The sequence below is a fragment of the Callospermophilus lateralis genome, chromosome 10 (assembly GCF_048772815.1).
Source record: "Callospermophilus lateralis isolate mCalLat2 chromosome 10, mCalLat2.hap1, whole genome shotgun sequence".
NCBI lineage: Eukaryota > Metazoa > Chordata > Mammalia > Rodentia > Sciuridae > Callospermophilus > Callospermophilus lateralis.
In genome coordinates this window covers 121,981,780-122,006,454 of record NC_135314.1, presented here as the reverse complement: position 1 = coordinate 122,006,454, position 24,675 = coordinate 121,981,780, and the positions used below count along the sequence as shown (strand labels likewise).

Sequence of the window (24,675 nt, the reverse complement as noted above, 5' to 3'; positions counted from 1 at the left end):
AAGGCAAGGGAGGAGATGAAGCCCCTTACTTCTTGCTCAGGTCCTGGAAAACATGTCACTCAGCCCTTCTCTCCACCCAGGGAAGCCCCTAATCTCTTAGCATACAAGCTTCTAAGCATCTCAAATCATGTTTAGGGAAGTTGCGGTCAAGAGCTCTGTGTCAATGCCTGTCATCCCAGGTCAACAGGGAAATCACCTTTGTGTCTAACTTGAATCTGTCATGCTGCTGTTTGTTGTATTATCCTCAACAAAAAGTTAGGCCATGAGAGATCTTACAGCTGGTCTGGAGGGTAAGGGTTGGCTTTTTTTTGCTGTGTCATCTGCAAAACCAGCAGGTGTGTCCTGCTGCTGGGGACACCCAGTGAGAGCCTGTAACTGTTTGTAGGACCATGGTGGCCTCTCCACTGCCATCCTTGTGGTCTTCTTGGAGAATGCCTGCAACCTGCCGGTGAGTGGTGACATTTTCAGGGTCATACACACCCTGCTTTGTGCCTATTACTTCCAAAAGTTCATGTGTTGCTTTAACTCCATTTCTTCTGGTGCTGCAGAGAAACCCTTTCGACTACCTGAATGGTGAATATAGAGCCAAAAAACTCTCCAGGTTTGCCAGGGTAAGTGTGGATGTGCAAAGCGAGGGCAAATTACAGCCTCCCCCCATCCCGGAAAGTAACCACGGCTTATTTTCTGCACCAGTCTGTGCATACAGTCTGGGGACAACAAGGGGACCATTCCATGGATCCACCATGTACCAAGCTCTGGACTAAGCAACTTGCCCCTATTTGTCATCGGAGTCCCCTGATGACTGATGTCAGTAGCTTTTATTGCCCTTTTATAAATGGGATCCAGAAGGTTATTGCCTGGGTCTGTGAGGACTGGAATATGACTTCACCATCTGTTTCCATAGCCCCGGGGAATAAGGGCCTGTGCTTACCAAGCCAGCTCGGGTCTCTAGTCCGTAATCAAGCCTCTCCTGAGGCCAGTCCTGTCCTGGTGCTCGCATAGTAACTGCTGCCCAGAGGGCCTGGGAGCACAGGGCAGTCTTCTCTCAAAGGGAAGCAGTTGGTTACCCCAGGAGCCACTGACAGGGATAGTGACTCAAGATGACCCTGACAGCACTACCCTGAATGCTGTGGGTTTGCCTCCTCACAGAACAAGGTCAGCAGAGACCCTTCTTCCTATGTAAAGCTGACTGTAGGCAAGAAGACGCATACAAGTAAGGTAAGACAGCTTAGGCCTGGGCCAAGGAAGTGGGGCAGAAAGGAAGAAATTCCCCTACACTGAGGGCTTAGTAGGCTCTTTAGTCCTCATGATAACATCACAAAATAGTTTTATAGCTGAAGCTGAGGACTTTCCCAAGAGCAATTGTACAAAGCAGCAGAATTGGGGTTCAAGCTTGGCCTGGCCCTACAGCCTGTGTCCTTTACCCTAGCACCAGGAATTCTGTCAGCTCTGGGCTCAGTGAGCCTTCATGATATATGAGTTTTTAGTCCCCATACTTCCCTGCAGAGCACTGTCAGCATTTTGAACCTGGCTGTGTGGTCCTTGTGCAGTCCCCCACTACAGCATGTGATATCTGATCTCTGGGGCCAGACTGAAAGCAGCAGGTGCCAGTATCTGTGCTCTCTCCTCCTTCTGTTCCCAGATCTGTCCCCACAGCAAAGACCCGGTGTGGAGCCAGGTGTTCTCCTTCTTTGTGCACAGTGTGGCAGCTGAGCACCTCCGCCTGAAGGTGTGCTTGAAGCTGGGCTCCTGGAACACAGTTAAGAGGTTGCGAGCCTGACATGCGCATCCAGCGGTTCTGGCAGTGAGTCAGGGCCTGTGAGTGAGAGGAGACTGAGGCCCCCCCAAGGCCTCAGTCTCCTCCTCCAGGCGAGTGCCTAAGGTCATTGTGGAGGAGGCTGTCCCTGCACAAGGGTCTTTATATTTGTTACAAAGTAGCCTTAGAGTATACTCAGGTCATTGATAATGGCAGACTTCAATTTTTTTTTTCATTTAATCTTCACAAAAGATCTGGGGAAGAGTATTTCGTTTATTTCACCCATGAGGAGACAGAGGCTAAATCAATGATTTGCCCAAGATTTCATGGACAAGAAATTGAGGAGCTGAGGGATTTGGGGCCCTGCTTGGACATTCCATTGTGGAGCAGCTCAGCCCATGGTCTCTAAAGCCCGATGGCCCTGGCCACCTGACTGGCTCGGAGCACTTGCAGGCAGGGACCAGATGCCAGTAGCTACATAGCCCAGACTTGGTCGTGGTATAGGTGGATTTAGTTCCCCCTCTAACTGGCCCAGGTGCTAGATGATGACCAAGAGTGCGCTCTGGGAGTGCTGGAGTTCCCGCTATGCCAGATCCTCCCCTACGCTGACCTCACCCTGGAGCAGCGCTTTCAGCTGGACCACTCTGGCCTGGACAGTCTCATCTCCATGAGGCTAGTGCTTCGGGTAAGCCCCTCGGCCTGGGGGATGGGGGTGGAGCAAGGTGAACTGTCCCAGCATGAAGAAACTACTCTGTGCTGAAGATGCCAGGAAATGGATTTGGTTTTCATCTCTTGGAATATTGTCAGCTGATATTCCTTCAAATACTGCCTCTTCCCTATTTTTCAGTCCCTCCTAGAACTTCTGCATTGAACCTTTACAGCTATCCTCCGTAACCCTTGTTCTCATCTTCTCTTTTCCATCTCCATAGTGCTACATTCTACCTTCTTGATCACAAATTTTCTTTGGCTATGCCTAGTTTACTGTTCGACCTGTTTATTTTAGTGGTGAGTTTTCTAATTTTCTCTTCCAAATCCACCTTTTTTTTTTTAAATTGTATTTTATCTCTTTGTGTCTATATTCCATCTTTGGTCATTGGCAAACATTGTTCATTCTATCATCTGGAAGGTCTGGGACACTGATCTGCTGATACATTTCCATGATGACTCATTTCTCTAATTGACAATGGCCTGCATTAAGGCTGGCTGTTCCTCCCAAGGAAGTTTTGTTGCCACTGGGTACCTCAGAAGCATTACAAGTCTGGATTCGTTTGTTATTTTCTTTACTTTGGGTATCAAAACCCATGGGTAAAATAAATGAACTCAAAATAAATCTGAGGATAGGCCAATAAGTTACAACTCCTCTACCACCACCACCCTACCAAAAAAAAAAAAAAACCTAGAGTATTTATTATTATTATTCTACCCTTTTCACAGAAACCACCTTCAGGATCTCACATTGACCCAAGGAAAGCTTAACTTTTGTATTTCACTTTTCACTGTCTTTTTCACTTAAAGAATTACTCATAAATTTGGCTATGCATTTAAAAGGATGTTTCATTTTATTCTGGCATAATGGCTTTTCAGCATATTTGGATTACCATGTTTATTTCTGGAAATGGAATTCCCTAAGGTCTTGATGATGAGGGGAAGGAGAAACACAATAGCTGAAGTTGATTGGTAGGCCCAGTCATAACCATCTTATCATCTGCTTCTAGTTCTTGCGTGTGGAGGAACGGGAGCTGGGGAGCCCCTACACAGGACCCGAAGCCCTAAAGAAAGGCCCTCTGTTCATTAAGAAGGTGGCCACCAACCACAGTCCCAATGCCCCACCCCAAGGAGAAGAGCCTACAGATCTGCCACGTCCCCCAGACTCTTCTTCAAACACCAAGGAGGCACTCAAGAACGCCACAACCACCACCAGTGCTGTCCCCGAGCCCCAAGAGACAGGCCCAGAGCCCAAAGGCAAGGACAGTGCCAAAGGGCTCTGTGAGCCCCCGGGGAAGAAGAAGAGCTCAACCACCGTCTTCTTGACTGTCCCAGGCCCCCACTCTCCGGGGCCCATCAAGTCACCCAGGCCCATGAAATGCCCCACCTCCCCATTCGCATGGCCACCCACGGGACTAGCTCCCAGCATGTCCTCGCTCAACTCCCTGGCCTCTTCCTGCTTTGACCTGACAGATAACAGCCTCTACATTGAGTATGCACCTCTGCTTAATCTCTTCTAAAATCACCTGCATGAAAAATACCTCCCTGGATGGAAGAGTAGATATGAACTTACACACCTGTGCAAGTTCTGATTTTCCACAAAACATCTATACTAGAGGCAGCATGACACAGGGCATGAGCCAGATATGGCTCTAGTTACTCTAACTGGACAACAGATGCTGGCCTTCAGTTGTTAAGGACCCTTCCAGCAGAAACATTTCCTGAACTCTAAAGAGTCACACTGGGATGATACAAAAAGCATGAAGTATAGGATTACATAACTGGTAGTCACTTACTCTTTATCATGGCCTTATTTTATGAGATTTAATTCAATCTTCACAATAGCCCCACAAGATAGAACTTACCCCCATAAAAGTAAGATTTACCAAAGTCCCCCAGGAATCATGACAAAGGCAGAGACACTCCAGGGTTCATACTCTTCCTACTGCAAAGTAGGATAAGTGTTGACGCTAGATGGCACATTCCTGAGATTATTAACCTACATGGCTCTGTTCCCCAAGTAGGACATGTATCTCTGTCTTAGGGGAGAGGGCCAACACTTTAATATGAGAGGTGACAAACCCTTTCTTCACAGAGGTGGGGACTGCGGGCAGCGGCGGCTTGGTGAGATTCAGCTCACGGTTCGCTACGTGTGTCTGCGGCGCTGCCTCAGGGTGCTCATCAACAGATGCAGGTAGGAGGATTCTTTAGAGGCATCAGGTGGCCACAAACTAAAGTGGGGACCAGGGTGTGAGGTTCCCAGGTGGAGAAGTAACATATTGGGAAGAGATGAGAATTGAAGGCTTGTGTGCCGTGAATGAAGAGAATCCTCAAAGGAGCACTTGGATAGTCATTCTTTGGGGCTGATGGTCTCAGAGGTTTGCTCGGACATAACTACTACAAAACTGTCTGGGGGTGACTGATAGCCAGTATAATTCTCTTGGATACAAAGTACTTGCTGTACCCCAAATACAAAAATTCATATTTTCAAAATACACCTGGTATCTTGTCCCCTAAATGCCCCTAGTCATCTAGACTATAGAGGGTTCTCTACCCCAGCCATCCAAGCTGAGCGGCCAGTACGCTTTCTCCCAAATGAGTCTTTTCAGGGGCCTCTCTTCTCTACAAATCAGAAACCTGACGCCGTGCACCAGCAGTGGGGCAGATCCCTATGTCCGCATCTACTTGCTGCCAGAAAGGAGGTGGGCAAGTCGGAAGAAGACCTCGGTGAAGAGGAAGACCCTGGAACCTCTGTTTGATGAGACGTGAGTGGGCCCTCAGCCATCCTAGAGTGCCTCATCCACTTTCGTATCGTGTGTGTCCCTGCCAGGGCTGGGCAATACAACATGGTCTGCCTCCATGAAGCTTTCGTATGCTTACTAGCAGGGAAAGGACAACGTGGGCCATTTATCACAAAGGCTGCCCTAAGAGTCTGAAGCACTCCTGATTATTGAATGTTCCACAATAATTTTGTTGTTGTAGATAGTACATTAAAAAAATAAAGGTATTGTGTCTGAGGGTGGAACCCAGTGCCTCAAGCATGCGAGGCAATTGCTCAACCACTGGGCTACAACCCCAGCCCCCCTCTCTTTAAATGAGGTCTCCTTAATAAGTATTGGGGGGGAGGGGCATTTTTAACTGCATGCTAGCTAGACCTAATGTTTCCTACCGCGCTCTTTGGCTTCTTTTCCCTCCTGCAAACAGCAGAGGTGTTAGATGAAGGACTCCTCCCTTTCTCTGCAAAGGCTTGTCCATTCATGTTCCTGGGGACTGAAGAGATTAGACAGATTCTAATCATGTTTCTTACTTTTGATGGGTTACTGGTAGCAAGTCTGATTTCAAGTATTTTTATTCTTGATAATCCTCAAGGTACTAAAACCAAAATGTCTTGTTTGCTTCAGAATCCTGAGAAAAGCCATTTCTAGCCAGTTTAGGAAGATGCTGTAACCTTTTAAATGAGTAGTTATTGATCAGGAATAGAGGGAATCATAATTAAGAGGACTGAGTTCTCTTTGGGCCATGTTAAAGATCCATACTTTGAGTTCATCAGTAGAGCCACACAAGTAAGAGATTTTGATACAATTATAGAAGGATGTCACAATTGCTACATAGGAATACAGAAAAGACTTGACTTTTAAAACAATCATTAGTAAATTTCTCAAAATTATGCCTGGATTATCTAAAAGGCAGACTTAGCACTCCGCCCTAAAAATAATCGAGAAGTAAGGGCTCTCTTAGGATTACAAAGTTCATACATAGACTCCTCTGCCCTACTCAACAGTCACTATTTTACATGTAGCTTGAAAAAGCCTAACTCTTCAGCAACCTATCCCTTAGATGGTCTGAGCAAACAACTTGGAAAGAGGTTGAGCAGGTTCAGAGTTGGGAAAGGCAACTCAGAGTAAAGCCAAGAATTAGACAAATGGGTCATAAACTCCAAACCACAGTAGTCTGAAAGGCACACAGCCTCAGAACACTTCCAGGATTCTGATTACCCGTGCACTGAGTACCTAGGAACCAATGTGCTCCTCATAGTCTACCGCTCCTGCTTTACTAGGGAAGTGGATAAAACACTTCAGATTTTCAACAAAAATGACTGATGTGTTTTTTTTTCTTCCTAAAGATTTGAATTTTTTGTTCCCATGGAAGAAGTAAAGAAGAGGTCACTCGATGTTGCAGTAAAAAATAGTAGGCCACTTGGCTCACACAGAAGGAAAGAGTTAGGAAAAGTAAGTACAAGAAGGGTTCTTGGTACTATGTTCCTCCCAGTACTCTAACTCGAGTCCACTGAAATGAAATAATATAGAAATATAAATTCATATGATAAACCCTATTTTAACAAGAATCTATCAAACTCAGTACTACTCAAAAATTTGAACATCTACTACGGTAATAAGTACTGTGATAAGATCCAAGCTTTGCACAATATATTTACCTAAAGTGGAAGAAATATACTCCCTAGGACTATGCCAAGGAAAGGCCCCCAAAATGGTATGTGTACAGTATTTCATAGTGTTGCATTCAAATAAGTACCCTACACTCGCCTCTTTAAAGGCCAATTCTATAAAGTAGATGGTATTATCTTCATTTTTACAGATGAGGCAGGTTTTCTTTTTATAACATTCATATATAAACTTGAAAACATGACCTGAAATTCCTAAAGTACAGGCACTTGTCTTTCCCCAGGACAGTAAGTTCACTGTCTGTATTGTCCCTCTCAAGAAGGTCCATTTTGTCTTTTTTTTTTAATTGGTTATTCAAAACATTACAAAGATTGCAGAATCACATCGGTTACACATCCACATTTTTACATAATAGTAACTGTTGTATTCTGCTACCTTTCCTAACCAATCCACAAGATTACAACTATCTTATATTCAATAAAGGGGCTAAAAGCATGCAATGGAGGAAGGATAGCATCTTCAACAAATGGTGCTGGGAAAACTGGAAATCCATATGCAACAAAAAGAAACTGAATCCCCTCTTCTCGCCATGCACAAAAGTTAACTCAAAATGGATCAAGGAGCTTGATATCAAATCAGAGACTATGCGTCTGATAGATGAAAATGTTGGCTCCGATCTACATATTGTGGGGTTGGGCTCCAAATTCCTTAATAGGACACCCATAGCACAAGAGTTAATAACAAGAATCAACAAATGGGACTTACTTAAACTAAAAAGTTTTTTCTCAGCAAGAGAAACAATAAGAGAGGTAAATAGGGAGCCTACATCATGGGAACAAATTTTTACTCCTCACACTTCAGATAGAGCCCCAATATCCAGAGTATACAAAGAACTCAAAGAATTAGACAATAATACAACAAATAACCCAATCAACAAATGGGCCAAAGACCTGAACAGACACTTCTCTGAGGAGGGCATACAATCAATCAACAAGTACATGAAAAAATGCTCACCATCTCTAGCAGTCAGAGAAATGCAAATCAAAACCACCCTAAGATACCATCTCACTCCAGTAAGATTGGCAGCCATTATGAAGTCGAACAATAACAAGTGCTGGCGAAGATGTGGGGAAAAGGGTACTCTTGTACATTGCTGGTGGGACTGCAAAATGGTGAGGCCAATATGGAAAGCAGTATGGAGATTCCTGGGAAAGCTGGGAATGGAACCACCATTTGACCCAGCTATTGCCCTTCTCGGACTATTCCCTGAAGACCTCAAAAGAGCGTACTACAGGGATACTGCCACATCGATGTTCATAGCAGCACAATTCACAATAGCTAGACTGTGGAACCAACCCTGATGCCCCTCAATAGATGAATGGATAAAAAAAATGTGGCATTTATACACAATGGAGTACTACGCAGCACTAAGAAATGACAAAATCATGGAATTTGCAGGGAAATGGATGGCATTATAGCAGATTATGCTAAGTGAAGCTAGCCAATCCCTAAAAAACAAATGCCAAATGTCTTCTTTGATATGAGAGCAACCAAGAACAGAGCAGGGAGGAAGAGCAGGAGGAAAAGATTAACATTAAGCAGAGTCATGAAGTGGGAGGGAAAGGGAGAGAAAAGGGAAATTGCATGGAAATGGAAGGAGACCCTCATTGTTATACAAAATTACATATAAGAGTTTGTGAGGGGAATGGGAAAAAAATAAGGAGAGAAATGAATTACAGTAGATGGGGTAGGGGGGATAGTAGAAGAAGGTCCATTTTGAACGCCTAAGAGCCCAAGGAAATTTTATGATGGACTCATGCAGTGTTTTTGAAGGGAAATAATTATTTGTGGTTGTTTAGGTGCTGATAGACTTATCAAAAGAAGATCTGATTAAGGGCTTCTCACAATGGTGAGTATGCTCTTTCATTTATCACTGTTCATCTGTTCTTCAAGACACTGTCTCAGACAGCTGCCCACTCTCTCCCCAAAGTTCTTCCCTTTTCAAACTACTAACACCTTTACTTCAGGCTTCACTAACTCCATGTCTCATTAACCTATCAGACCCCTGTTAACTACCCTTATTCTTGGCTGGCCAACTTGGAGAGAGTTGCTGCTGGCTCTGTAGAGGCCAGTGCCATTAGTAATGAGCAGGTATTGACCTAACACAAGTCCAAACCCAACTGCCTTGCAGGTATGAGCTGACTCCAGATGGACAGCCCAGAAGCTGAGGATGAGAAGCAACATCGCTGATGTGTCAGAATGTGTGTATATATGTACAGTTTGCCATTTGATGAAAGTAAATACTGTGTTAATTTATCTGCATGGCCAGACAGTATTAGGAAGAAACAGGAATTATGGAAAGAACTACTGCAATTGGATTTGTTCAAATCCAGAAAGAAATGAGGATATTTGTATCTAATTAGCATCAAAACCTCAGTAGTGAATTTTTTTCACTTTTGGTGGGTAATTATGCACATCTGATTTAGGTCTTGCTAGAAAGTGTCCTGTCCCTAACATACAGGCTGGAAGAAGTCCTAGAGGAGCTACCAGTATTCCTGGGCAGTTATTGACCAAGGGAGGACACTTTTCTGGATATAAAAAGTGACCCCAAACTGCCAAGAGCTAGCACTGCCAATGACCTGTTTGTAATCTGTGGTGCTTGTGTGCCTGGACCTTTGACTCTGTGTTACAGTGATATACCTAAGTACTCTGGTGGCAGGGAACCTAGGTCTGAGTCTGAACTTTCTTAGAGTGCTAAAGGCTGCTGAGGAATGGCACTGCCAAAGGAAAAGGAGCTTTTTGTATCTCAGACAAGTTTGGGAATTCTGTTCCACCGTTCCAAGAGATGGGTAGTTTACGTAAATAACACATTAAAAGCAAAATATGTAAATTGTCTACTTAAACAAGTGCCTCTTATGCATTTCAAACTCTGTAAGACCACATAGACTTGCCCTGATATTCTTAGAACAGTGGTCAAGGTCACATCCTCTTCTGTTAACTCAGGTAATGTTCTAAACAGGAGATCACATAATTTATAAGTAATATGATAAACTACTTTTTATAAAAATCAAAGCTTCCCCTTAATTTGCCTTTTAAACCTAATCTGATTTCAGCTACATTATCCTGAGCAGATGGTCTGTTAACTGAGTCATCCAAACACTATGCCCCTCAAACTTCTCTCCTCCACTAAGCCAGCTCATGCTGAAAGGGCCTTTTCCCACCAACTATCTAGCATTTTTCATTGTAACAGTAAACTAAAAATGTTTACTAAGTATCTTGTTAAGCAACTGTCAATGAAACTGTTTCAATTTCATTGAAACTGAACTTTAAGCTACTTGGTTTTTCACCCTCTTCTTAAGGCTGTTAAGTAGGTATACAATAAAAATTGGTTTCCGCTGAGATTTCTATTTTTGAATGACAGATTTTCATATGAGAAACGATGTCGATTCTGCTACTTCATGACATTGTAATTGTTCCCTAAATAAACAAGTATCTTGAAAATGGTAAAGCACCGAGTAGTATAAGGGAATGTATCATTACATGTTAAATATTAGAATCACTAAAGCAACTACTGATCAAGGTGGCAGACAAATGAAAGCTTACCCTTCTTCCTAACAGGTAAAATTCCGCATGATGATCAGAAAAGCAAAGCAGTACAGAATCAAGGATGAGTTAAAGGAAACCAGAATTGTTAGCTTATGTCAGACAGGAGGCAAGTCTATGGGCCCTATGTGAGAGGGTAAAGAGCCTGAAAAGTTATGTCTTATCAGAATTCAGATGCCAATTAGCACAGGAACATAAGGTCTGAAATTACATACCACCAACTTGGTGTAGAAATCCCCAAGACTAAAAAATTGGTTTAGAACCTGGAGTCCTGTTAAGGTTGCCCTTCACTTCCAGGGAGACTGATACAGCAGATTTGTCACTAAAAGGAAGTTCACAAGCAAAAATTATGCAACAAAACATGGATAAAACTAGTAACTGGACACAAGAAGGAAAATGTCACTAGGGCAGAAGTGGCTATAGGGGAGCAAAAATACCTGTAGTTGGATAAACCTAAGTCTTGATTACTTTTAAAAAAAAAAAAAAGTGTTAATTGGCTCTCCATTACTTTAACCACCTGAGATAATCGGCTCTTAAAAAGTTCATCTAGGCACAGAGCTGGAGGTTACTGCCCGGTGGGGCATGTGGCCAAGCCACTCACTTCATTGTTTGGACATGATAATAAGAGGCTGGGGTCTCAGTACCCCCTTCAAGGACACATTCCCAAACTGGAAGACTAAGAGGTGGAGCCCAGTGGGAAATTCCAGCATCTCCCAAATAGTGCCACAGGCTTGGGACCACACCTTTTACACGTGGACCTTTGGGACTTTTATACAAACCTACAAACCGTTGCAGTAAGCAACTAAAGACTTTTTTTTTTAGTTCCACTGTTTTCTAACACCTGGCTGGTAATTTAGTGTCCAAATCCTTATTTAGGGAGCTAAAGGGATTTATAATTGGCTCTAAAAATATAAAACCAATTGTGGGTTAGATACTGACTTATTGCCTTCAGCTTCAAATCAAATTCTCTGTCCAGGGTCTTTCTGCTGGCCTTTTCCAAAAGCAATGGAAGGACACTGAGGCTGGAGCAGCTCCTCTGCCGAGGTAGGTCTCCAGGGTTCTGCCGACCTAGGAGCATGTTCTCGTTCACCTCATTACCCCTCACAGTTCAGCCCTGGTTCCTGCCCTCATGTTCCACCACCACTTGCAAGTTTCTTGGCCAAGAGGGCTACATGCTCCTGTGACAGCTCCACCTCTCTCCTGTGGTTTAAACTAGCCTGGTGAGGAGGTGCTTATCCTTTTTTTTTGTACCCTCTCCCTTGGCCCTATGGAGTGGTCTACTTTCCAAAGATGCTACAGTGTGTCCAAGAGTATTCTCTTACCTCCTTTTAAATAGTTAGCCACCTTTTAGTAAATTTTTCATGTTTAGTTACCTGTGCAATGTGGTTTCTCTCAACTGACAATATGTTAAAATTTTTAACCAAGAACATAAAGTAATAGAAAACCCACCAAGTTGAAATATAAAACTTCCAAATCAATAGTGAAAAAGCAAAATTAACCCCCTCCAATAGTGGGGAGGAAAGCACTGAAAATGTGATAGAAGCCCTTTGGCCATCTTTTTAATAGTCTCTATAAATGTCTGTAATCACAATACACTGTTAAAATCTAGAATATCGGGGGCTGGGGTTGTGGCTCAGCGCTTACCTAGCATGTCAGAGGCACTGGGTTTGATTCTCAGCACCACATAAATAAAATATTGTGTCCTAAAACTAAAAAAAATTTTTTATAAAATCTAGAATACCAAAGAGCATGAAAGTAAAAGGCATAGCTATATATGCTGTTTCCAAAAGCTCAAACATACAAATGTATAAGTAAAAAGATACACCCAAGAATACTTACTATTCAAATAAACAGAAATCTTAACAAATATTACATTAAGAAAAAGCTGCTTCCTATCACTTCTAGTCAACACTATTGTAGCCCATGTTAAAAAAAGTCAAAACTGTTAAATATTTGTATTTAAATATTGCCAAATCACATCACCAACAAGGCTTGTTCACATTGTTATCCAAATAAATGGTATTGCTTCAAGTTGCTCAGTGCACAGCCCATGTGGCTACACAGGCCTTTCCCCCTCTGATCCAGCAATTTAAATTCTAAATACTCTAGAAAACTTACATATAAATACAGGTGATGATATGAACATTAGATGCAAAATAAATTGCTAGAATTAGAATTCTTTTTTTTTTTTTTAGCAAGGTTGATGGATACAAAATTTTTTTAAAATCAATTTTAGTTCTCATTCCCTCACCAATGAGAAAATGAAAATGGTAATTTATAAATGCATAAGACTCCAAGTACTATTCATATAACCACCTCTATATGAAAATTTTGCAACTTTTAAAATAAATTCAGAGACTAAACAAATGGAAAGCTATGCCATATTTGAAGACCCAACAGTGTAGATGCCTATTCTCCCATGCTAATTTGTTTTTAATGAAAGCTCATTAAAAATCCAAAAGGTTATATGTGGATAGCTTTGTAGATTCAATGTACATAGAAATCCAAGGGCTGGGAAGTCTTCAGCAGTATGACAAAGTTTACTTTAAAGCCATATAATAACTAAAACAAGGTGGTAGTAGTATAGGAAGAGACAAATGGACCAAAACAACAGAAAAGCCCAACAACAGTAGTTGTAGTAGTAGTGTACGTCAGAGGCACCACTATGAACAATGGGAAAGGTCAGACTTGTCACTAAATGGTGCTAGCACAACTGGATATGCATTTGGGAAAATATGAACTAGTCTTTTACTCCTGCCACATTCAAATATTAATCAACTTTAGGTTTAAATGTGAAAGGAAAACTTATGCTGTAATATGGAAGAATAACTTCACAATTTAAGACCAGGGCAAATTTTCATAAGCCACAAAGAACACTACCTATAAAGATCATATCTTTCTCTACATTAAAATTAAGTTCTAATGTTGCTCAGTGGCTGAGTACTCCTGAGTTCAATTCCCATTATTGCCTACCCCCCAAATTGTTATTCTGTGCATTGAAAGAAACTAGAAATGAAAAGACAGGCCTCAGAATGGAAGAAGACATTTATACACATATAACTGCCTGATGGCTCATGTCCAGAGTAATAGCTCTTTACAATTTACTCAGAAAAACATAATCTAATAGTTAAATGGGCTAAAGGCACAAATGCTTCGAAAAGAAATAGAAATGTCCAATAAGTAAATAAAAGATACTCAACTTCTAATCAGGGAAATAAACAAAAATACAATAGTTCTCCAACTATACTGGCAAAAAGGATGTTGAAAATAGGGATTTTCATACATCGTACCAATTTATACTCCTCATGAGCAATCACTTTGGAAAACAGTTTGGCATTTTCTTCTAAAGTTACACATTCTCTATCAAAGTCATCCTCTATAACTCTAAAGACTCCATTCATATTGATATCCACAGAAATGGTATTGCCTCAGGTTATACGGTACTTAGCACATGTGGCTACACATACAAGCAATTTCCCCCAAGATCCCAGCAATTTTAGTTGGATGTATACTCTAGAAAGCTTGCATAAAAGGGTACAAGGATGTAGACTCATAGCAGCACTGCTCAGAATAGCTAAGAAGTGGAAACCACCAAAAGTCAACCACCAGTATAACAGAAAAATGAGTCAGAGAATACTCATAGGTAGAATAATTCTATAGCAATCAAAACACAACTGAACCTAGCACACAACACAGATGCACTGTACAATCATAATACTGAAGAAATATTAAGAGGACAATTGTGATTTTTATAAAAACTAAATTATATTGATTTAGGCATCACATAGAAATGTAAAACTAGTTTTATAAGACCAAAGAAGTGATTAACATTAAAGTCAGGATAATGGTGATCTCCATAGGAAGGGACATTTAAGGTGGGTTGAGAGGGCTATCTGGAGTGCTAGAGATGTTTTACTTTTTGGTTGTCATATGGGTATTCACTTTATATCATTCATTATCCTTGACATTTATGATATTTTATAATTAAAAAGGTCAGTAAAACAAATGAAAAGGAAGATAAAGGAGAAGAAATACCTAGTAAGAAAAAATATAATTCAAGGCAATAAACATGAGTAGCAATAGGAGGTATATTAGGATGATAAAATAATTTAACAAGTTTATAGACATTTTAGTAACTCCTAGAAGCCAACAAACCAAGCAGACAAAAAGCAAACTGTTAGAAATGTAGTAAATATCACAATAGCACAACATGTATATAACAGAGATTATATTTTTTTTAAAAGAATATATGGAGCATTATGAAAATTTGTCTAAAGTCAAAAACCTCAAATCCTAAAGACTTAATACTAAAAAGATATTCTGACTATAATGCAGTAAAATCATGGGGGGGTGGGGAAGGGACTGGGTAGATTCAATGGTAAAAACCATGCTTATCATGTGCAAGGTGCTAGATTTGATCCCTAGCACCAAAATAAAAATAAAAAATTTTAAGAACCACCCTAGAAATTCTACATATTTTCAGACTTCAAGTTATACTTCTAACTTCTGCTTCTAGCCAGGATGGAGTAATATAAACCAAATTTACCCTTCTACCTACAATAACCAAACCCAAACAAAATATATGAAACAGCATTGAATGTCAGGAATATGTCCATATGAACATGAATGTTCAGAGCAGTTTTATTTTAGTCAAAAATTGGAAATAACCCAAATTTCCATCATTAAGTGAATGGATGAACAAATGGATGACAGAATACTACATAGTGATAAGGAATGAACTACTAATACAAGCAAAAAAAAAAACATAAAAATCTCAATAATTATGCTGAAAGATGCCAGACTAAGAGTATGTAAGATTCTATTTATATAAAAATCTATAAAATGCAAACTCATTTATAGTGATGGAAAGCTGACCAACTAACTACTTCCTGGAGATTGGAGGAATTGGGAAGGATTAGCAAGGATAGTAAGAAAATTTTGGAGTGCTAGGTATATCTATCATTTTGATTGTGGTGATGATTTCACAAGTATATATGCACATCAAAACTTGCTAAATTTACACTTTAAAGTTTCTACCACTGAGGCTCTGGGTTCAATCCCCAGGACCACATAAAAAAAAACTAAACTAAATAAAGGTACTGTGAATATCTACAACTAAAATTTTTTTAAAAAAAACACACATACAGTTTATATGTCAATTACACATCAATAAAACTTAAAATCAATTTTGGTATTTTAAATGTTTATATTTAAATATTGCTAAATAATTAACTTTGCTATTTATACTTTAAATAATTAAAAAATGGATAAAGTAGATACAATAAGAGAGGGCCTAAAACTATTCCTATTAGTGTCACTATCCCTTCCCAGTGGTCCTTGAGGCACTTCCAAATAAAAACCCTAGGCTTCTAGAGAAAATTTTGAAAACTTATGTTTTAAACTAAGAGTTATTCACAGGCTCTTAAATCAGGTGCCAGATTAAAATGATTTATTATCCTGGCATGGTGGCACACACCAGTAATCCCAGCTTCTCAGGAGGTTGGAGTAGGAGAATGGCAAATTAGAAGACAGCCTAGGCAACTTAGTGAGAAACAAACAAACAAAAAAATGTCTCATGGCAATTTCTTTGAATAACCAATTCGGAGTATTTACATCATTGAATATCCAAATACTTTTCTACTCAACCTCAAGACATGTTCTACGAATTCTGGATAGAGAGTTTTAATTTTAGAAGAATCTAAATTATTGTCTATGCCTGATCCCTAAGCCTAATGTCACAACACCAGGGATTTGGATGCTGTCTATGGACATTTTCTCTCCATTCCACTCTGCTGCTTCCTGAAAATGTTTTATAATAATTTACCAAGCAACAAAAATAACAGAAATCCTCCTAGGCCTGCTGCTTGTGGAGAGGAGATGGAGGGTAGGTGGAAGTGGCCCACACTCATGGATGTGATGCAGAACACTGGCCCCTGAAGCAAAGCAGGCTGAGAGTTGGGAATAGAGAATAAGCAGAAAGCACAAAAACAATACTCTTATGTAAAATGCAGCAAAGGTAAAGGAGTTGCCCAAGGCAGGCTGAGCCTATGAAAAGAATGACTCATTATTTGTGAGTAATACAAATAAGTCACTGAGGACACTTATGTTTGGAAATTCTTTACAAAAATTTTATTTGAGATCTCATGTCCTTATAAAAAGTACATTACATTAAAATTTAAAAAAATACTTTTTTAAAAAAAAAATGTGAGGGACTTCTATTGACTCACCTATTTTATTTTACCCCCATGATTTACTTCCTATTCTAACACTAAGATATAACATTTTTTTCTTCCTTTTCTTCCTCCTGCTTTGAAAGGGCAACTACCATGAGGGATATCTTAGTAAAATGCAAATTTATCATTTCCAGGAGAGCAGTAGCTTCCTACTGGCTGGCCTTAGAAAGCAAATGGTATTCCTTTTGCCCTGAACCAAAGGTCATTAAACCTTCAACTTAATTGAAACTTTTCTATTATTTGCAATTTCTCTCCCTGGGTGTCTCTTTTATTTACAAACTCTACCTTAAAATAACCTTAAAATTTAAGCATCAAGTGTTTTTAAGAAATGATTAAAGGATCTCAAATTAAGTTACTGCTTTAATAACTTAGCAGCTATTTTCTATAAAAGAATCTTAGTACTGGAGAATGACCCAATATTAAGATGATTTCTGAGAGCAAATACATTTTTAACCCTTATGACAAAATAAGATCAATTATACAAAATACTTAGAATGTTAAGAATGCAATTTACACAGTAAAAATGATTTGATTTGTTTTCAGTAAGAAAGTACTTTTAATTTCTTTACTGCAGGTACAATGGCATCCAAGTCATCAATTTCTGTAACAGAAAAACAAGAATAATAAAGCAGAGTAACTTTCTAGTGATCAGTTCAGGGGAAATGAGAATTCTATGCAGAAACAAACCTCAAGCAAAAAGACAATACTGGTGCTTTCATGCACATCATGGTGACACATTATCACTGATTCAGAGACAGATGCTAAACAGTGCACCTGTTTATAAAAGCTACCACATACTCACAAGTACTCTCTGACTCTGGCTCTTGCTAACACATCCAACTGGTCACATTTATGATGTGTAGTGCCTCTTTAGACCTAATTACACAGTGAAATCCCAGGTAGCAGCAGTTCTTTACTAGGGTCTTCATCTGAAGTCCTAGGAAATTCTTCTCACAAAACACAGTGCCCTTGGGCTAAGGTTGTGGCTCAGTGGGATAGCACTAGCCTAGTAGTTGTGAGGTACTGAATTCAAGTCTCAGCACCACATAAAAAATAAAGATATTGTGTCCATTTATAATTAAAGATATTAAACACAGAGAGAGAGAGAGAGAGACAATGCTCCTCCGATTCTCTTAGGAAGAGCTCTCATTAGTGGATCACTCATAGGCCTACCTTTTGAGCTGAACGGGTGTGCCTAATAAGAGGTGTGAAGGTCCACAGAGAGAGAACCTCAGGTGCCAGATGTGAGAGTCCTTAGCTGGTCTGGCTTCCCAGATAAACCAGTTCAGTTTCTTCTCTGACAGATTTTTCTAAATTTGATTCCTCTTTCTTAACCTATCTTATTCCAGCCAGCTGAAGTTAGAATTCATTCTCTTAGGCTCCTAGCTATGGAGAAAGCAAAGTGCCTTTTTCTCATTATCCAGACTTCAGCCTTCCTTAAAGTAAGCCCTAAGGGCAGGTTTATAGATACCCACTACTTTTTTCTGACTTATTCTGCCATGAATTCTTGGAATCCAACTCTCTTTCTCTCCATTGTTTAGCTAGATTTTGGTTGCTCTTGCTTTAGTCTTAACACCTGACCCAAGCTGACCCACTGTCATGAGTTCCATAAGCTTCTGACTTCAGTCAGAATCCCTGTCTGGGCTCACAAAGCATCAAGCATACAGGAAGGGGGACAGTGTAATCCAGCCTGCTGCAGAGAATTTGATTCACACCTTACATTGTGGTAAATAAAGGGCCAAAAATCAAGTTATTCCCAGACCTTCCCCGACCCCCATCCATTCTGAAATCATATCTCTTTTCTCATTAAATGAGAAACCTGCCTTATAAATGAACCTCATAGACAAAGACCTTGTTTGATATGGAAATTTTCTCAGCCAATTATACCACTTACATAAGCATAGAAACTAAAATTTATTGAAGGGTAGTCTCCCTATCTGATATCCAATACACCACTAGATACTTAATGACATTTAGTAATTTAAAATCCAGTCACATTTTGCCAAACTTCCCCAATGTTAAATATTTAACTCCAGAATTTCAACTTCAAACCAAATACAAAATTCCTCCGCAAGAACCTTGAACTTTCTTGCAAATATATGTACTACGTTGAATGTAATAACATCTGAGACAAAGGTAATAAAGGGTCTTATTTCAAGTGTTGCAAGCACACCCACTAAAATGTTTATTAATTTGCAAAGTAGTACTTATTAATTAATAAGAACATCACTGTTGAATTTAATGGTCCTCCTGAAGCAAGTAAAATCATTGCAGGAAACCAGTCTCCTCAGGATTCTAGACAACACACTTGTACAATTTCATAACCCATCTTTTAAAAATTTTTTTTAGTTGTAAATGGACACAATATTTTTATTTTATTTATTTTTATGTGGTGCTGAGGATTGAACCCACTGTGCCTTAAGCATGCTAGACGAGTGCTTTACCACTGAGCCATAACCCCACCCTCATGACTCATCTGAAGTTTAGCTTTCAAGTAATATTTTCACTTGCTAGGAGCTTCAAAGCATATAGAGAATGCCTAAAGGACACTCATTCTTTGTTTCCCTTGAGTCCACAGTCCACATAACACCAGTCACAAAACTTCCTTTATGTTCTCTAGGCTACACACTGCAGTAAGATATTTCTTTTATTTATTCATTTTCTTACCAAATCTGAATTTAATCATTTCCTAATCTTCCTACCAAGTCTCATTTCTGCTTCTGAAAATTGAGGAATCATTCTTTAAAATCCTTTCAAATGAGCTAAACAAAAAATCTGCTAGTGAATAAATCACTTTAAACTTTGAAAATTGTTCTTAAGATAAATTAACTTTACATCCATGTTAAAATAAGAGTCTCTTTTGCCTATGATCCCTAAGCAAATACATTTTTTCCCCTTTAACAGATACTGCTACTAATGAAGCTCTCAATCTGACTAACAGTACAGATGTCTCTTCCTTTCTATAGACATTCACTACTTTACATTACTTCATATCATCTGAGAAGAAAACTTTGTGTACTCTTAAAACACAGTAGGCTGTGCCACCTTTAAAACAAACAAACAAAAAGACGTGGAGGAGGAAAGGCCTTTCAAGATCATAAGTTCTGCCATATGCAGTGGTGCACACCTGTAATCCCAGTGACTTGGGAGGCTGAGGCAGGAGGACCATGAGTTCAAAGCCAGCCTCGGCAACTTAGCAAGGCCCTAAGCAACTTAGCGAGACCCCATCTCAAAATAAAAATTAAAAAGGGCTGGGGATGTGGCTCAGTGTTTAAGTACCCCTGGGTTCAATCCCCTGTGAGGGGCGGGGGGAAATAATAAATTCTGCCAAGATTTCTTATTAGGCAATGGCAGAGCCAGGGTTAAACTGGGCCTGGCCAGAGTAATGCCATTTTTTTAATAACATCCCAAAACAAGGCAGTTCTAATCTCCTTAAAGGCTCTGTGCTGCTCTATTCTGTGGACTAATTCCAACTGACTCTAACTTCAAGTAAGGAACACGTTTCCACAACTATTAGTGGTTTATAGACACTTCTATCAAACATTCAAGGTAAAAACATCAATCCAGTAACTAAGGAACACTTTTCTCTCAAACCCACTGACATCTTAAAGACTCAAAATTTAACTATTACCAACTGAGTTCTTACCTAGGATTTCAAGTAGATCATTAGTAAATGCCTGAAATGCTGGGAAAAATTCCTCATGTTCTTCCAATTTGTTGATAATGCTGTTTAAAAAATGCAAAGTTATGTCAAATTTCCAACTTTGGGTTCTTACATCCGATTGCAAGCCAATGGTTGCAAAAAGAACATCTTCAAAGTGGAAAGAGACTATCCTAATTTAAATATAAACTTAATAATCATTCACTACAATATTTTCTATTTTTGCTTTTCATTGACCTAATATCAATGTCCTTTAAGAAAACATCATCTGTTTAATTACATCATATTCTTGACATGGCAAACTCAAAGCTCAAGCCTTCTTTAGAGAACCATGCTTTTATTGCATTTTCTAACAGGCTTTTATGCTCAGTATCCTATTAAACATGAAGATAAAAGTATCAGTAGAGAGTAAAACCATGGGTAGAGAGAAAAAGACAAATAATGGGATATATGTTCCTTTTAAAAGCATTAAATATCAAAAACTCAAGTGTCAGATTTTATAAGGGTTCTTCCTGGAAAACATACAGGACATAAGAAATACGTGGAATATGTTGTTTCCTTTTCAATCTGTTGCAGTATAAAATTGGGGGTGAAGGCTGGGAAAAGTTGTCTTAAGCTACATCTCAATTTTGGAGGGGTATTGTTGGGGATTAACCCAGGGTCTCATGCATGATAAGCATACAACCTACCACTGAGCTACATCCCCAATCCCTCAATATTTTTTAAAAACAGTAGGTTTTATATTAGCAATGCCCAATCTTTTAAAAAATACTTCACATTTACGGTCTAATCAAATAATTAATAAATAACCTGTTAGTAATTATTCAGTGGTATATGGTAGTATCCTAAAAACAAGACTTGTTGATATGATCTAACTATGATCATGGTAGAACTCACTGGATCTACCATAAACAATAGGTATTCAACTTTAAAACCTTCATTTTCATCTGCTTCTTTAAATTATGCCAAGGCATCAATTCTGTAGGCAGTATTCAAGAACTTACACAAATCCTTTATAACAAAAGAAACTACATGGTATTACAGATTTTAATAGTTTCTACAGTGGCTAAAACGGTTTGAATTTTTCCACATACAACTTTCCCTGGGAACAGGCTTATGCTGAAGAGTTTCTTACCCAACCTATGTAAACTTACAGGCCCAGCAACTTATTTCTGTCTTGAAAATACTTGGCATTTTCTCCATCCCTAAAGGTGTGGGATTATTTTAGGTTGTCAAGTTACTTAACAAGTGCCATTCCAAATAGGGAAGGTAAATAAGTTAGGAACTTTTGAATGTCTTTAATTTCATCACTCCAAGAATTCTGGATGATACTCCTCAAAGAAATACCTTTGGAAGTCTTCAGGTCCTAACACCTGCTTAACCTGCTCATTCACATCCTCATTAATCATCCTACACAATTTTTCAACTGTGCTCACCAGCACATACATTGAGGATGAACTGTCTGCAAAGAGAAATAAAAACATAGGATATATAAAAAGAGGCTTTCCAAAATCATTACATCCATCAAATATTTTATACTTTAGTTATCCTTGATTCTTTAACCTATTTTTTAATTTCTTAGGAAAAAATTATCAAGTAGGGGCCAAAAGTGAAAAAGGGTCATCACCTAATTCTAAGAGTTCCTGGAGGTTTCTCATAGCGTTGTTCATTTCTCCAAGCCTACTATAAACTTCATTCATTCGGGGATAAACTCCATTTAAAGAAGGCACATCAAATAATTTTTGGAAGTGAGCAACGATAGCTTGCAAAGTTTGCAAGTTTGGCATATTGCTGTCCTGTCCAAAAGAAGGTGTGGAAAATATCATTCATGTCTGGAAATATTCTAAACATTTAATAAAAAAATTTAAAAAACTTAAAAATGTGAACATTTATATAAGTTAAGCATTACCTTTTCCTTATTTTCCACTTCTTCCAACATTGTATCCACCATAAACAACAGATCTTCAACTTTAATACTTTCATTTTCATCCTGTTTCTTTAAATTATGCCAAGGTATCAATTCTGTAGATAGCGTTTTCAAGGACTTATACAAATCCTTTATGACAAAAGAAACAACATGGTAGTATTGATTTCAATAATTTCTACAATAACACTAATAAAACAATCCAGGCAGTTTAAAAAATAGACATGTAACCATCATCAGTATTTAGAAATAATTTAAAAAATTTTGTTAAAATTAGTTTCTCCAGGAAAATGTAGGATTTATTTAATAAAAACAAAGTACACACTGATTATTCCAAATATGGATGCCCTAAGTAATTATACGTTATTTATGATCACATAAAACCAAAATATAAGGATAAACTTATTCTTTGAGTCCCACTCCCCACCAGTGCTGGTGACTGAACCCAGGGCTTTATGTATGCTAGGAAGCACTCTACCACCAACTTATATCCCCAGCCCACATTCTGAATTTTTATAATAGTTTGAGATGAATTTATATACCAAAAAATTAATCAAGTATACAATCAGTTTTAGTATTTTCAGAAATATACAAACCTCACCACTATCTAACTTCAGAACTTGTTTATCATCCCAAAAGTAATCCCATATCCACTCATAGTCCTTCCCCATGCTCCCCTGCCCCCCAGCCTCCAGGAACCACTAAACCACTTTGCTTCTATGATCTGTCATTTCAGGTCATTTCACCAAACAGAACCACACAAATGACCATTTGGGACCGATTTCTTACACTAAGTATATCGTTTCTGAGACTCATCCATATTGTAATTTTTATCTCCAGATAAGAGTTCCTTTGACATTAAAAACTTGATTCTGGAGGGGGGAGGGGGGATAGTAGAGGATAGGAAAGGCAGCAGAATACAACAGACACCAGAATGGCAATATGTAAATCAATGGTTCTGCAACTGATGTGATTCTGCAATCTGTATATGGGGTAAAAATGGGAGCTCATATCCCACTTGAATCAAAGTGTGAAATATGATATATCAAGAACTATGTAATGTTTTGAACAACCTACAATAAAAATTAATTTAAAAAAAAACTTGATTCTACTTAATCTTAATAACCACCTTAACTTTCTTGGCATAGATATATTGCTCTAGTCTATTTACACTATGCACAAAAGGCAAAGCCACTGGAAGTTTAGAGCTCTAAGCCTGACCAACTGACAAATATTTACCAAGTATCTAGTTTGTGCACAACATAATGCTTGACCCTTTAGAACAATGCTGTCTGGGAAAAAAATGAGTAAGAGTAATTTTAATCGTCTAGCAATCATATTAGGGAAAGTAAAAAGAAGCAGGTAACACTAACTTTAGTTAATGTATTTTTATAATGGTAGAATGCTTGTCTATAATGCATAATGCCCTGGGTTTGATCCTCAGCACAATGTATTTAATTCAGTATATCCCCAAAATAATATGTAATATTTTCGAATTTTTTCCATAGTCTTCTATATCTGGTGTGCATTTTACACTTTTCAATGGGGGAACTACCCACATTTCAATTGATCAACAACCACATGTGGTTACCATATTGAAGAGTGAAGTTCTAGAATACACAAGTACAAGAAATTCCTCCTTTTTCTTATTTCTTATTCTAGTTCTCCACTTATTTAGCACTCCTCCATTAAGATCCAGACCTCACATACTGATACTTTTCATTTTGTAGTATGGCAGCTATCTATTTTAGCAATTCACAGCAATAAATTCAGTGTCAAATGAATGTTTTAAGTAAGAAATGCCACTAAAATTTCAAAAAAAAAAAATCAGCAAGTTGCAACATAATGATAACTGAATTAACCAATGCTCCCATTAACAGGTACATTTATGAAGAAGCAGTTTATGATAAAAAGAATACCCAATTTAAAAATTTCTGCTTGAGAATAAACTAGTTTTACAAAACTAAGATGATGCTCCGTCTCCTTGGCAGTCACTATGAATGGTTGTAGCACAGTTCGTCAAGTAAGCCAGGAAAAAATACTAAGAGGATCTCCTAGGTTCTTTGCTTAGCTATAGGATGTAGAAATACTTCAAGGTCTCGCCTGTCATGTATGACTGGCTTCTTGAATCACTGAGGAATGGGAAACTAACAGCACACAAGTATTCTGGGTGAGAAAAGCTACTGCGCCTGTAGCTCCCTTTTTCAGAGAGGTAAGTAGTAAAAGACAGGAAGAGGCAGTAGCTGGCCTGGTGTGTTTCCCAGCTTGCCCACCCACTCCTGCTCCAGCTGTTAACATGTACTTTTTAAAAATTGTGGTAAGACACACATGCATAATGTTTAATATCTTAGCCACTTTCAACGTTAAGTTTAATGTTATTAAATACATTG

At 38.9% G+C, this 24,675-nt stretch overlaps 2 protein-coding genes across 8 annotated transcripts in view; one reads left to right on the top strand and one right to left on the bottom strand.

Moving 5' to 3' along the window:
- The window catches only part of Esyt3 (extended synaptotagmin 3), a 41,908-nt gene extending 32,816 nt beyond the window's left edge, over positions 1–9,092 (top strand). Inside the window, exons 13-23 of the mRNA XM_076868557.2 lie at positions 386–448; positions 549–611; positions 1,150–1,218; positions 1,643–1,729; positions 2,292–2,441; positions 3,472–3,953; positions 4,557–4,655; positions 5,095–5,226; positions 6,585–6,690; positions 8,724–8,773; positions 9,056–9,092. Of these exons, the coding sequence (XP_076724672.1) occupies positions 386–448; positions 549–611; positions 1,150–1,218; positions 1,643–1,729; positions 2,292–2,441; positions 3,472–3,953; positions 4,557–4,655; positions 5,095–5,226; positions 6,585–6,690; positions 8,724–8,773; positions 9,056–9,092 (1,338 nt within the window). The remainder of the gene's footprint in view (positions 1–385; positions 449–548; positions 612–1,149; positions 1,219–1,642; positions 1,730–2,291; positions 2,442–3,471; positions 3,954–4,556; positions 4,656–5,094; positions 5,227–6,584; positions 6,691–8,723; positions 8,774–9,055) is intronic.
- A 7,508-nt stretch (positions 9,093–16,600) lies between these two features.
- Positions 16,601–24,675, bottom strand: part of Cep70 (centrosomal protein 70) — a 47,923-nt gene continuing 39,848 nt past the window's right edge. For 6 of the 7 annotated variants that reach the window (XM_076867608.2, XM_076867612.2, XM_076867615.2 and 3 more), the window contains 5 exons: positions 22,271–22,417; positions 21,989–22,157; positions 21,709–21,823; positions 20,347–20,426; positions 16,601–17,301 (listed from right to left, as the gene is read on the bottom strand). In XM_076867608.2, coding sequence (XP_076723723.1) covers positions 17,240–17,301; positions 20,347–20,426; positions 21,709–21,823; positions 21,989–22,157; positions 22,271–22,417 — 573 coding nt within the window. In that variant the 3' untranslated portion in view covers positions 16,601–17,239. The remainder of the gene's footprint in view (positions 17,302–20,346; positions 20,427–21,708; positions 21,824–21,988; positions 22,158–22,270; positions 22,418–24,675) is intronic. The other variant, XM_076867614.2, reaches the window with a different exon arrangement.